The sequence below is a fragment of the Nyctereutes procyonoides genome, unplaced genomic scaffold (genome assembly GCF_905146905.1).
Source record: "Nyctereutes procyonoides isolate TBG_1078 unplaced genomic scaffold, NYPRO_anot_genome, whole genome shotgun sequence".
NCBI lineage: Eukaryota > Metazoa > Chordata > Mammalia > Carnivora > Canidae > Nyctereutes > Nyctereutes procyonoides.
The window spans coordinates 33637040-33649969 of record NW_026575047.1 but is presented as its reverse complement, the minus strand read 5'-3'; the positions used below and the strand labels follow the sequence as shown (position 1 = coordinate 33649969).

Sequence of the window (12930 nt, the reverse complement as noted above, 5' to 3'; positions counted from 1 at the left end):
CTGGTCTATAAAAGGAAGGGGCAGATGGGATGGTCTCTAAGTGCCAGCTCTAATGGTACTTGGTTTTCCATCTTTCCTAGAGGGAGATGAGAGGAAGGAACAACACCACCTATTCCTCAGGCTCTGGACCATTCTCTTGGCCAGAGGAGCTTTGTGGTGTAGGGTAGGAGTGAAGCAGGGGTTTGAACTACCACCAAATGGGGCATGGTACCCCTGTAGCATATGCATGATGGCTTCCAGGCCTGGTCCTGGCCCTGGAGGAGACCATAGTCTAAAGAAGAGGGTGAGGAGAGAGGTGTACACAGGAGAGGCATCTATGAACAAGGGGGCCGTGCAGTAGGGGCACAGAGCAACAGGGGACCAGTCTTCTAGAGAACGTCATTTCACTTTTTTAGAAAAGATTTTTTTATTTATTTCAGAGAGAGAGAAACTACCCATGGGGGGGTCGGAGCAGAGAGAGACAGAGACAGAGAGCACAAGCAGGAGGAAGGGCAGGGGGAGAGAAAGAGGAAGAAACCGGTTCCCTGCTGAGCAGGGAGCCTGACACAGAACTTGATCCCAGGACCCCGGATCATGACCTGAGTGGAAGGCAGGCACTTCACAAATTGAGCTCCCCACCACGCCTCATTTCGCTTTTTTAAAAGTGCAAACTAACACCTACTGAGCACCTAGTATATGGCAGGCGCTGCTCCAATTGCTTTACATGTATTAAGTCATTTAATTACATCAATAATCCTATAAAGTAGGTACTGAATTATAGTCCCCATTATATGAATATGGAAGCACAGAGAGATGAAGTAATTTGCTGCAGGTGATACAGCAAGTAATCTGAATAGTTGGGATACAAACCCAGATAGTCTGACTCCAGATTTTAAACTCTAAAGTACCAAAGCCATTGCCTAAACTTCAGTGGGTCCCTGTGAGGTTCCAGACACCTCTGCACACAGCTCAGCAAAATGGGATTTCTTAGGAGCAACTGGCTCAGAAAGGCAGAGCCCTGTGGCTGAGACACTAGTTTAACACACATGCGTATTTAAATTCTTTGAATCAGCATACTCCTAACATATCATCAGAATTTCCAACATATAACAAAAAATGACCAGACATCTGAAAAAGCAAGAAATATGAGCTAAAATTGAGAAAAAAGGCAATTAATAGAAATAAACTCAGGTATGACACAGATGTTGTAATAAGCATACAAGGACTTTAAAACAGTTACTAATACATGTTTGATAATTTAAAAAAATATAGACATAACTGATGAACAATGGAGGATTGCCATATGAAAATAGATAGTATAAGGGAAGTATAATCTCTGAAATGAAAAGCTTACCAGATGAGCTTAACAGCAGATTTGAAACTATTTTATAAACAAGTTTGTGAACTTGATGACAGAATGATAAAAATTATTCAATCAAGACTAGAGAGAAAAAAAGATTTTTTAAATTAAACATAACAAAACATTGTTGAAATAAATTAAGATATAAACAAATGGAAAGTCAATTTGTGATCAAGAGACTTAATATTGTTAAGATGACAATATCCCTCAAAATGATCTACAAGTCAACACAATTCCTATCAAAATCCCAGATGACTTTTTTTGCAGAAATTAACAAGCTGGTCTAAAGTTTATATGAAAATTCAAAAGATCCAGAATAGCCAAAACAATGTTGAAAAAGAACAAAGTTGGAGGATTCACACCTACTGATTTCTTTCCTTTTTTTTTTTAAGATTTTATTTATTTATTCATGAGAGACACAGAGCGAGAGAGAGGCAGAGACACAGCAGAGGGAGAGGCAGGCTCCATGCAGGGAGCCCGATGTGGGACTCAATCCCAGGTCTTCAGGATCACGTCCTGAGCTGAAGGCAGACGCCAAACCACTGAGCCACCCAGGCTGCCCACACCTACTGATTTCAACACATACTACACACCTACAGTCATTAAGACAATATAGTACTGGGGATGCCTGGGTGGTTCAGCGGTTGAGCGTCTGCCTTTGGTTCAGGGTGTGATCCTGGAGTCCCGGGATCGAGTCCCACATCGGGTTCCCTGCATGGAGCCTGCTTCTCCCTCTGCCTGTGTCTCTGCCTCTCTCTCTCTGTGTCTCATGAATAAATAAATAAAATCTTAAAACAAAAAGATAATGTGGTACTGGCATAAGATAAATGTAAGGATAAATGGAACAGAATGTAGAATCCAGAACTCAACTTCACATATACAGTCGATTGGTTTCAACAAGAGCGCCAAGACCATTCAGTAGGGGAAAGAATAATCTTTTCAATAAATGGGACAGCTAGATATCCATATGCAGAAGAATGAAGTTGGACCACACCATATACACACAAAATTAAGTCAAAGCTTATCAAAGGCTTAACAGTAAGAGCTAAAACTTTAAAACCATTATAAGAAAATAGATCTATGGTGCCTTGAGTTAGGCACAGTCTTCTAAGATATGACGTCAAGAGCACAAGCACAAAAGAAAAACAGATAAATTGGCCTATGTCAAAATTAAGCCTTTTTGTGCTTCAAAGGATGCCATAAATAAGGAAGAAAGATAACCTGCAGAATGAGAGGAAACATTGGCAAGTTATGTGTCTGATAAGAGAATTACATGTAGAATATACAAAGAACCCTTACACTCAATAGTAAGAAGACAAGTAACCTGATCAAACCAGGCAAAGGGTTTCAGTAGACATTTCTCTAAGGAAGATGCACAAATGGACCAGAGTCACATTAAGTGATGCTCAGCACAGTCAGCCATCAAGAAATCAAAACCACCGAGATACCACATCCCCCCACCAGGATGGCTGTAGTCAGAAAGGTAGATCATGATGCGTGCTGCATGGATGTGAGAAATCAGAGCCCTTGCACTCAGCTGCTGGGGATGCGAGGTGGTGCAGCCACCATGGGCAACAGTTTGGCAGGTCCTCAAAAGTTTATGCACAGAGTCATCCTATGACTTGGTGATTCTACCGCCACATAGATACCCAAGAGAAATAAAACATGTCCAGATAAACACTTGTGCTAAAGTTCGTAGCAGCACCATGCATAATTGCCATAAAGTGAGAACAGCCCGAATGTCCTCCAACTGATGAATGGGTGAACAGAACGGGCGCATCCATGTACTGGAATATTATCTGGCCGTCCAAGGAATGAAGCATGGTCATGAACCCATGCTCCATGAAAGGCCACTCACAATAAGTGATACACAAGTTCACTGATATAAAATGCCCGGAAGAAGCAAATCTATGGAGACAAAATCCTATTAGTGGTCGCCTAGGGTTGGGGGCTTGAGGGGAATTGGGAAGGAACTGCTAAGAGGTTTGGGGTTTCTATTGGGGATGACAAAAATATTCTAAGTGACCGTGGTGATGGCTCTGTGAAAATACTAAAAACTATTGAATTATACAGTTTAAGTGGGTGAACTGTATGATAGATGAATTATATCTCAATTTTAAAAAATGAACAGAGCCTCAGTGACCTGCAAGGCAGTATTGAATGGCCTAATGTACATTTAATTGGAGTCCCTGAGAAGGAGAGACAATGGGTCAGAACAAAATTTGGGGAAATCATGTGTAATTTTCCCTAGCATTTGGTGAAAACACCAGCCTACAAATTATAGATGAAAAACATAGAAATTATACATGTTGACTGTTCCTGAGCTGTATCAAATAAAACTAAATAAAGTAAACCCACACTTAACTTCATCACAGTGAAACTGCCAAAAATCACAATGTTTTAAATCAGCCAAGGCGGGTAGAGGAGAGAACCTGTCACCTAACAGGAAACAGGAGTAGAAATGATGACTGACTTTCTGTAAGTAAGAGGGTACTGGAAGACATCAGAACAATATACTTTAAAGTACTAAAGTGAATGGGTGAATGGTGACCTTGGAACTCTTTCCAGTGAAGGTAGATTTTTTTTTAAAGATTTTATTTATTTATTCATGAGAGAAAGAGAGAGAGAGAGAGAGAGAGAGAGAGAGAGAGAGAGAGGCAGAGACACAGGCAGAGGGAGAAGCAGGCTCCATGCAGGGAGCCTGATGTGGGACTCGATCCCGGGTCTCCAGGATCACACCCTGGGCTGAAGGCAGATGCTCAACCACTGAGCCACCCAGGCATCCCTGAAGGTAGCTTTTGAAACAAGGATGAAGTGATGACATTTCAACTAAAGGATGAGTGGGAATTCTCACTCCCCATCTGTGAGGGCCTGAAATCAGGTCTGCAAATCCTCTTACACCCTCTCATGGTGGAGGCTGCGTCCCACTCCTTCTCTCGGAGATGGGCTGGCCTTAATGACTGGCTTCCACCAGATGTGGTGTGTCTCAGTGATACTGTGTGGTTTCCAAGGCTAGATCCTAAGAGGTAATACAGTTTTCCTCTGACTCCTAGGACACATGTTTTCTGGATCCCCGATCCACCACATCAGAGGTCTGGCTGCCTTGAAGCGATCATGAAGGAAATCATGTGAAGGCACCATGTAGAAATACAGAGGAAAACTGAGGAGCACAGCTTCTAAATCCTAATTCTGAGCTTTCTGAGTCTTCCCACCTCAGACATCTGGTGGACTTTGGAATGACCTCAGGCCCAGCCACCTGCTGTCTGGCAAGAGGACATCAAGCAGCTGACAGGTCCACTGGCAAAACTAGTCTCTGACCAGCAACGAATGTGGTAAATTGAAAGCTGCCCCACCCCCAATATCTATCTCTTAATCTCTGGAACCTCTGAATATTACCTTATGCGTCGCCCCCTGCCAAACAAAAAAGAATTTTATTGATGTGATTAAATCCAGGATCCTAAGACAGGGAAATTGGCCTGGATTCTTCAGGTCGAGTCTAAGTGCAATCACATGTATCCTACAAGAGGGAGATGCACACAGGATAGGAGACCCAGTGTGATCACAGTGCAGAGATTGCAGTGGTATAATCGCAGGTCAGGGTGAAAGCTGGTGGATGGGACAGGCTGGGGACGCATTCTCCCCAAGACTTCTGGAGGGGGAACAGCCCTGCTGACATCTTGACGTGAGCCCAGTGGAAGTGTGGCCTCCAGAACCTCAAAAGAATAAATGTCCACTGTCCAAGGCCACCAGGCTTGTGGTGGCCTGTCACAGTGGCCACAGGAGACTAACACAGCCCTAACACAGTCCTCCAATTCCAGATGGTTTGACCTGGGAGATGCCTTGACCTGCGACCTCCAGAGACCCCGCGTCAGAGCTACTGGTGAATTACTGACCTCTGGAAACCATGAAAAATAATAACTGATTGTTATTGAGTTAAGGCTGACAGGAATTGCACCAGAAGGAACATGAATCTCCAGGAAGGAATGAAGATCATGGGAAGTGCTAGCTATATGGGGAACAGGCAAGGATGTCCCCTCTATGACCTCTATTTAATGTTACATCGGAGGTGCTAGCCAGCACAATAAGGAAAGAATAACTTAAAAGCAAAATGACTGGAAAGGAAGAAGTGCAGCTTTATTAACAGATAACAAAATCATGCAGATAAAAAATCCTAGGGGTACCCCAAAAAGTAACTAGAACTAGTAAAAGAGTTTAGTAAGATCACAGAATACAAGGTAAATAATTTTAAAAATCAGTTGAATTACTATATGCCAACAACGAATGTTAGAAAATTAAGTGTGAAATACATTTACATTCCATCAAAACCCATACAATTCTTAGGAACAAATTTAAGATTTCTTGCAAGAAATCTACCCTGAAAACTACAGCTCACAGATGAGAGAAATCAAAGACCTAAATAAATGAAAATATAGACTATGTTCATGGATCAGTCCCAGTTAAAATGCCAACAGTCTTTTTTTGTAGAAACTGACAAGATAATTCTAAGTTTTGCATGGGAATACAAGGGAGTAAGTGTATGAGTCATTTATTGTTACATAACAAGTATCCTAAAATGCAGTGACTTAGAGACACAAGCACTGATGATCTCACAGTTGCCATGGGTTAGAGTTTAGTGTGGTTTAGCTGGTGCCTCTGGCTCGGAGCCTCCCAAGGGCAATGATCAAACTGTCAGTCAGTCTGCATCGCATCTTGAGGTTCGGTGGGGGAAGGACCTGCTTCCAAGTTCACTCACATGGCTGTCGCTGGCGTTCAGTCCCTGCCAGGTCGTTGGACCGCACGCCTCAATTCTCCTCAATTCTCTGCTGTTGGCTAGAGATCTCCCCTGGCCCTTGCTACACGGGCCTCTCCCTCAGAATGAGCAAGAAAATGAGGTAGGCAATCAAGTAAAAGCATGGCCTTTTTGCAACCAAACCTCTGAGGTGAAATCCTAGCACTTTTGTGATATTCTATGTGTTAGAAATTAGTTTCTAGTTCAGCCCATGGTGGGGGGTTTGGTGGGGGAGGGGAGGCGGCTGCACAGAATCTAGAAGGCAAGAGTCCTTGAACATCTTAGAGGCTGCCTGTGGCACTGGGCACAGCTGGAGAAAGAACCAAGTGGAGGACCAGCAGTGCCTGGTTTCTTTCTTTTCTTCTTTTTAAGATTTTTTAAAAAAATTATTTATTTGAGAGAGAGAGAGAGAGAGAGAATGCATAAGCAGAGGGGACAGGCAGAAGGAGAAGCAGACTCCCCGCTGAGCAGGGAACCCAACAGGAGATTCAATCCCAGGACCCTGAGATTATGACCTGAGCTGAAGGCAGACATTTCACTGATGGAGCCCCCTAGGTGCCCCCAGTGCCTGATTTCACGACTTATGATATAACTAAGGCAAAGAAGACAGTATGGAATCAACACCAAGATAGAAAAACAGCTCAGTGGAAGAAAGCCCAGAAATAGACCCACACATATATGGTCAATTTTTTTTTCTACAAAGGAACTTTGGCAACTTGATAGTCAAAAAAAATTATTTTGACAAATGGCACTTGAATAACTGAATAAATACGTGGAAACATTAATTTGAGATTATCATGCACCTAAATGTAAAAGCTAAAACTATAAAAAGCCTGGAAAAACACATAGAAAAATATCTTTATAACCTTGGCATAGGCAGATTTCTTAGCGAGGACACAGTGTCTCTAACTATAAAAGAAAAAAGTAGGTACATTGGATTTTATCAAATAAAAGATGTTTGTTCATTGAGACACCATTAAGAAAGCGAAGATAAGCCACAAAGTGGGAGAAAATATTTGCAATACATATGCCTAGACAAGATGTCCAGAATATACAAAGACTCTCTGCAAACAATAAGAAGACTAAGAACCCAGTTACAAAATGGGCTAAAGATTTATACAGACACTTCGCAAAAGAATATAGAGAAATGGCCAGTAAGCACTTGAAAATATGCTCAGCATCATTATCAGGGGACTGAAACCTGAAACCACAAGGAGAGTCCACTGTTCACCCAGCAGAAGGCTGGCGGTTGGAGGATTATCACGACCAGCGCTGACAAAGACGTGGGGCAGCAGAAAATGCTCTAGCGGACCGTACCTCCATCAGGGAAAAGCTCTGGTGGCTTCTTCAATGAGCTGCCACAACACTTTGCCATGGGGGTGACTCCCAGGGACATGGTGTGAGGCCCCCTTGATAAAACAATCGGCAGCAGCCAGAGCAGTGTCTGAACCAGCTGCTTGTACAAGAGGGGCGGGGGCTGACTGCCAGGCACTTCACGAACGTTCTGGGATGATGAAAGCTCCTGTATTTCTACCACGTTGCTGTTATAGGAGTCTATGTTTTTTGTCACAAGTCGTCAAGTTATACTGATCGTGTATTGCACTGGATGAAAAATTTACTTCCATTAATAAAAAACATACAACCTATTAGATTCTGCAGAAGTAAAGTCTCATTTTACAACTTCTTGGGGTGAGAATCTGAGCTAAGTCCTAGCTGTCCTGCACACGGTCATGACCTTCACAGTTTCCAAAGCACCATCCCAGGCCTGACCTCAAGCGTCCCCCACAAGGTCCTTTACAAGGAGTCAGTGCTGCCTGGGAGGGGGGACTGGGACCCAGTGTGATGTATGGCTTTCTCTAAATGAAACCATGTCTTTTGCAGGGTCAAAGAAGTAGTGAGTTCCCCATCACTGGAGATATTCAAGTCAAGGTAGGTTGATAATATGTGAATATTGTGAAGAGTGGGTTAGGCTCAGTGACCTAAAAAAACCTCACTAGCCTGAGAGTCTATGATTCAAGGGCTTGCCCGGGGACAGAATGAGTCAGCTTCGGACCTGGCGTCCTGACTCCAGGCCAGCTTAGGCTCTACTGTCCCTGGGCCACAATTTGGCATCCCCTGCAAGGACCCAGGGCTGACCTGGGCTGACCTACATCCCAACAGCATCCAGACCTGTATTCAGATGTCTGGGACCCGGGACTCTGATTGTCCGGAATGTGTAGCACTCTGCCTTCCTGTGGCACTTATACTCCCAAGTCCTCTGTCCTTTTAGAGGCCCACTGGCCTTTTAGATTCTCAAACACTACGAGCAACTTCTCATCCCAGGACCGTTTCACGTGCTGTGCCTTTTTCCTAGAAAGCTATTCTCCTAATCACCTCCTGCTCACCTTTCAAGTCTCAGCTTAAGGCCTGCTTCCCCTAAGGAAGCCTTCCCCAACCTCTGAGACTAGGCTGGACATCTGTTACATGAGGTCCATAATTTCTTTTTAAAAATTACCATCATTTTATTTTTTTAAAGATTTTATTTATTTATTTGACAGAGAGGGCATGAGAGAGCATGAGCAGGGGAAGGCGCAGAGGGAGAGGGAGAAGCAGGCTCCCCACTGAACACGGAGCAGGATGCCGACTCGACCCCAGAACCCAGGGATCATGACCTGAGCCGAAGGCAGATGTTCACCGACGGAGCCATTCAGGCACCCCAAATTACCAACATTTTAAAGATACTTTTTGCTGTGGTTAAATGTACGTAACACAAATTTGCCACTGTAGTCGTTCCAAAGTATACAATTTGGTGGCATTGATCACAATCACAATTTAACACCTCACTGTATAATTACTGTTTGATGTCGGTTGTCAATGCAAGTACGTAAACTGCTAGGTCAGAAGCTTTCTCTGATATTCTCCACCGCTTAGCACGGGGCCCAACATGGTCAGCGATAACTGACTTTGAATAAATGAATGTGCATTGATGAAAACAGAGAAAAACAATAAAGATACCAAAACCAAAACCAAAACCCCCCACCATAGTGAGTGTGTTTCATAGCATGGGGGAATGGGGAGGAGGCTGGGAAGAGCCAGGAGGCTCTGGACATTCCATATTCTTAAAATGCCTGTATCCTTCCCCTAATATTTGCATTTTGACTATTTGCTCCTAGGCTTGCACATCCTGGAGATGTCGTCCTTGGAGAGCTCTGTTGGCGAAAACAGCCTCCTCCCCTGGGCTTGCAGCAGCCCCTTGTGCCTGCCCCGAATCCCTGGCTCCCAGGGGCCTCCTCTCTGCACCCAGTCTTTGGTGGGCAGTGTCGGCAGGGCAGCTGGGAACTTCACCACCCTTCCCTGCCCTGGGCCAGCCTCATCTCCCCCTAGACTAGGCTCTCCTCTGCTCCTGGGGCTCCCCTCGGTTTCCTCCTCTGGCCCCTGGCTGCCTGCATGCCCAGCTGCCCCAGTCTGGCCACACTGGCCCCTCCAGACCTAGAGGTCAACCTGGTCCCTATCTAACCGGTCCAGTGGCCACCTGTAACTCCCACACACCCACACCTTCCAGTCCACATGCTGCCCTTGGCTGCACCTTTACAGACACAGAGGGTCCCTAGCAGGGGTCCCTAGCAGGTGTCCCTAACAAGGGTCCCTAGCAGGCCTTCCTCCCAGCTGGGCCTTCAGGCTCAGGGAGGCTGCTCTCTCTACTGGATGGAGGATCTGACAGGGGCTCTGGACACACTTGGGGGTGCTCCTGATGGATGGCCTGGCTCCTTCCCATCGATGCTATCTCTCCCTCTACTGACCTCCGGTCTCTGCCCACCCCCCAGTGACCCTGGGAAAGGGGGTGGGATGATAAGGCCCCTTGGCTATTGGAGGAATGCAGCTGTAGTCTCCGGGGGACAGCAAGACAAGGCTGGCCGGGGGCCTCTGGCACCAGCTCAGCCCACAGGCAGAGAAGCCGAGCAGATTCACAGAAGCTGTAACTGTCTTGACTTGAGAACAACAGCAACCCAGGGCTCAGAGTTCTTTCCTGGGAGCTACATTGCAAAGCCAAGGGAGCAGGAATGTCTTGCTGACCGACAGGGAACAGAGGCTCAGGGAGCCCGTCCTGTCTGGGGGCAGATTAGGTCCAGAGCAGAGCTGGGTGGGAACCCCAGGCAACCACCAATCCCCCCACTCTCCCCCCCCGCCCCGCCCACCATGCTCCGTCACCAGGACGTCTACCGGGCCTGGCAGCGTGACCGTTCTGCTTCTGGAACCATGCACCAGCTAGCGGCTAACAGGATCTGCAAGGTCCATGGGGCTCAGGCGCTCTGCCTGCAGCGGCACAGGGGGTTGCTGAGGCTCAAGGAAGTGACACAGCTTACCCAAACCTCGATGCCAGAAAGCAGAGAGGCAGCTCCCCCAACTCTGGGTTTTCAGCCCTCTGTCCTCGACACGGGCTCTGACCCGGACAGCCTCCTGTTCATGGTGTCTGCAAAGCAGGGTCAGCCTCTGTGAGTGGCTGGCCCCCACCAGGTGCACAGGACTCTCTGCCACCTCTTGTCACCACGGGCCTTCTCAGCAGACCTCACAAGCCCTGGACTCATGACCCCCACCTCATTCATGGGGCCGGGAACCTGGAGAACCAGCAGAGCTTGTTGCTTCCTGTCCAGGGCTGAGCTTTTGAGGCGAGCCGACGAGGGCTTTGCCCCCAGAGGTGGCCGGACCACCCGCGTCCAGAAACTACCCTGGGTGAGGATTTCTGGCCAGCTTACCTCGAGGGGCCTACTGACCCCCCGTGTATGGCCGTGTCCAGGGAGGGGGCTGGACCTCATGCTCTTGAGGCCTTGCAGGCAAAGACCCCCTCACCCTGGCAGGACATAAGTCCACCCTGCGTTCCCTGGAGACCCAGCGCCCTGCCCTTGCCAGGGACCTGTGTCTCTGAGGCACGTTCGCCTTCATCCTTGCTTGGCCATCCCCTTCTCCCCCTGCTGCCCGTGAGAACAGTGCTCTGGTGCTCAAAGGGCTCAGAGGGCTCTGGAGCTCAGAGGGCTCAGACCCCACAGGTCCCCCATCCTCCTCCCGCCTCGCGGCCCCTGTACATCTCCCAGCCCAGAGTCCCCTGACTTCCTTCAATTCTTCCTTCCATGATGCTGTCCTGTCCCCTTGGCCCACAGGTGTCTTCCTCTCCTTTCTGACTGTCAGCGTCCCTTTGGTCATCCAAGGCCTAGAACCAGCGCCCTCAGTTAGAAACATCTCTGCCTTCCCATTGGCCGGCACCCCTTCTGGGCACAGATCACAGTGTCTGGACCCCAGAGAGTGTCTGCCTTTCCCTGCCTCCTGGCTGGGGCGCTCCAAGGCCGGGACGGCGAACCTCCTTCTCAGGATCCTGGGGGCCTTGGATGGATAGGGCCCGGGTCAGAGTGGGCACCAGAGAACGTCTGACTAATTGAATTTGCTTCATCTGAATCACAGATTGTGCAACACACACAGTGCAAGGGCTTCAGACAGGGACGCTACAGCCCAGAGCGAGCCAGGGGCCTGCCAAGGTCACACAGTTGGCTAGAGCTCTCCCATCCTTATCTCTTATCACCCCCACATGCCAAAGGGCCCTGGGGACACAGGGAAGGTTCTTAAGAACTGAAGGGTCCTTCCCCCATTCCCCGGCAGCCCCTTGCTCTTGTCCCAGGGGAGCAACTCCTTTTTCAGTTGAGTCCCTCTTGGCCACCCAGGGTGGGTGGACACAAGTAGCAGCTCAGACGACTCACGTCCCAGCCAGTCCTCATTCCAGAGGTTATGCAGACCCTTCCTTCCGTTTCCCAGATGAGGAGATGGAGGCTCAGAGGGTGGAGCCGCTTGCCCAGGTTCATGGACACCGGCCTGACCGCTGGCTCACCTGGGTGTCAAGCTTTCCTGGGCGGGCTGGCTGGCCTGCGGGGCCTCTGCGCTGTCCGGCATGCTGGGGTCCTCGGGGGCCACCGTGTCCAGCTATAGAGCTGTGTGGCATCTGCCGCCGGCACCTGCGCCAGAGCTCAGTGACCCACTGGACGAGAGGCCGGCCTTGAGTGGGCAGTGGGGGCGGGCCCGGCAGGGAGGCGGCGACTGCAGCGCCCAAAGAGGCCCATTTCCTCTCTATTTTTAGAAGCTCAAAACGCTCCTCAGCGGTGAAGTTGCTCAGGATGAAAACTTTCCTTTTCTTGGTGGTTTTGTTTCACTGGAGGCCAGGAGAATTTCAATGAAGCCAGTGTTCTTTTTGATGCAAATCCGCCCCAGCTCTCCCAGGACGTCTGGCCAATGGGCTCTGGGCTCTGGCCCCCGGAAGCCATCCTCGCTGGCCTTCCAGGCCACAGTGGAGCCCTGGGGGTGTCAGCACCAGGGTGCCACAACCGGGACCCTGCTGGGGCTGTACCCCGAGGGCCAGCACTCTGCAGCCTTGCCTCACCCGCTACTGGACGGGGCCCTGGGAGGCCGTCTCACCTCCTGTCCCTGATGCCCCTGCCCAGCCCTGGGCGCTGGACACCTGAGGACTTCCTGTCATTGTCATAGGCACCTTCACCAAAGCAGATGTGAGAGGGGGACCGAGGACTGTGACCATCCAGGGCACCAAATATAAGCACGGTAGCCATAGACGGATGTGGACAGGGAGGATGGAGGGTTTCTCTGAATCCCAGAAATCTTCTCTTTGACTGTGCACCGGTTCCTGAAGGTGACGGGAACAAAGCACCACAGAATGGCGGGCTTAACACCCAGAAGTTCATCGTCTCACATTCTGGAGGTCAGCCGTGTGGAAGTCAGGGCATCGGTGGGGTTCACTGAGATGCAGAGTCCTCTAGGACTCTGGGTG

General features: G+C 48.5%; 1 protein-coding gene across 1 annotated transcript in view; it reads right to left on the bottom strand.

Moving 5' to 3' along the window:
* Positions 1-12119, bottom strand: part of ACSBG1 (acyl-CoA synthetase bubblegum family member 1) — a 48152-nt gene extending 36033 nt beyond the window's left edge. Inside the window, exon 1 of the mRNA XM_055325951.1 lies at positions 11983-12119. Coding sequence (XP_055181926.1) covers positions 11983-12044 — 62 coding nt within the window. The 5' untranslated portion in view covers positions 12045-12119. The remainder of the gene's footprint in view (positions 1-11982) is intronic.
* Positions 12120-12930: the final 811 nt, after the last annotated feature.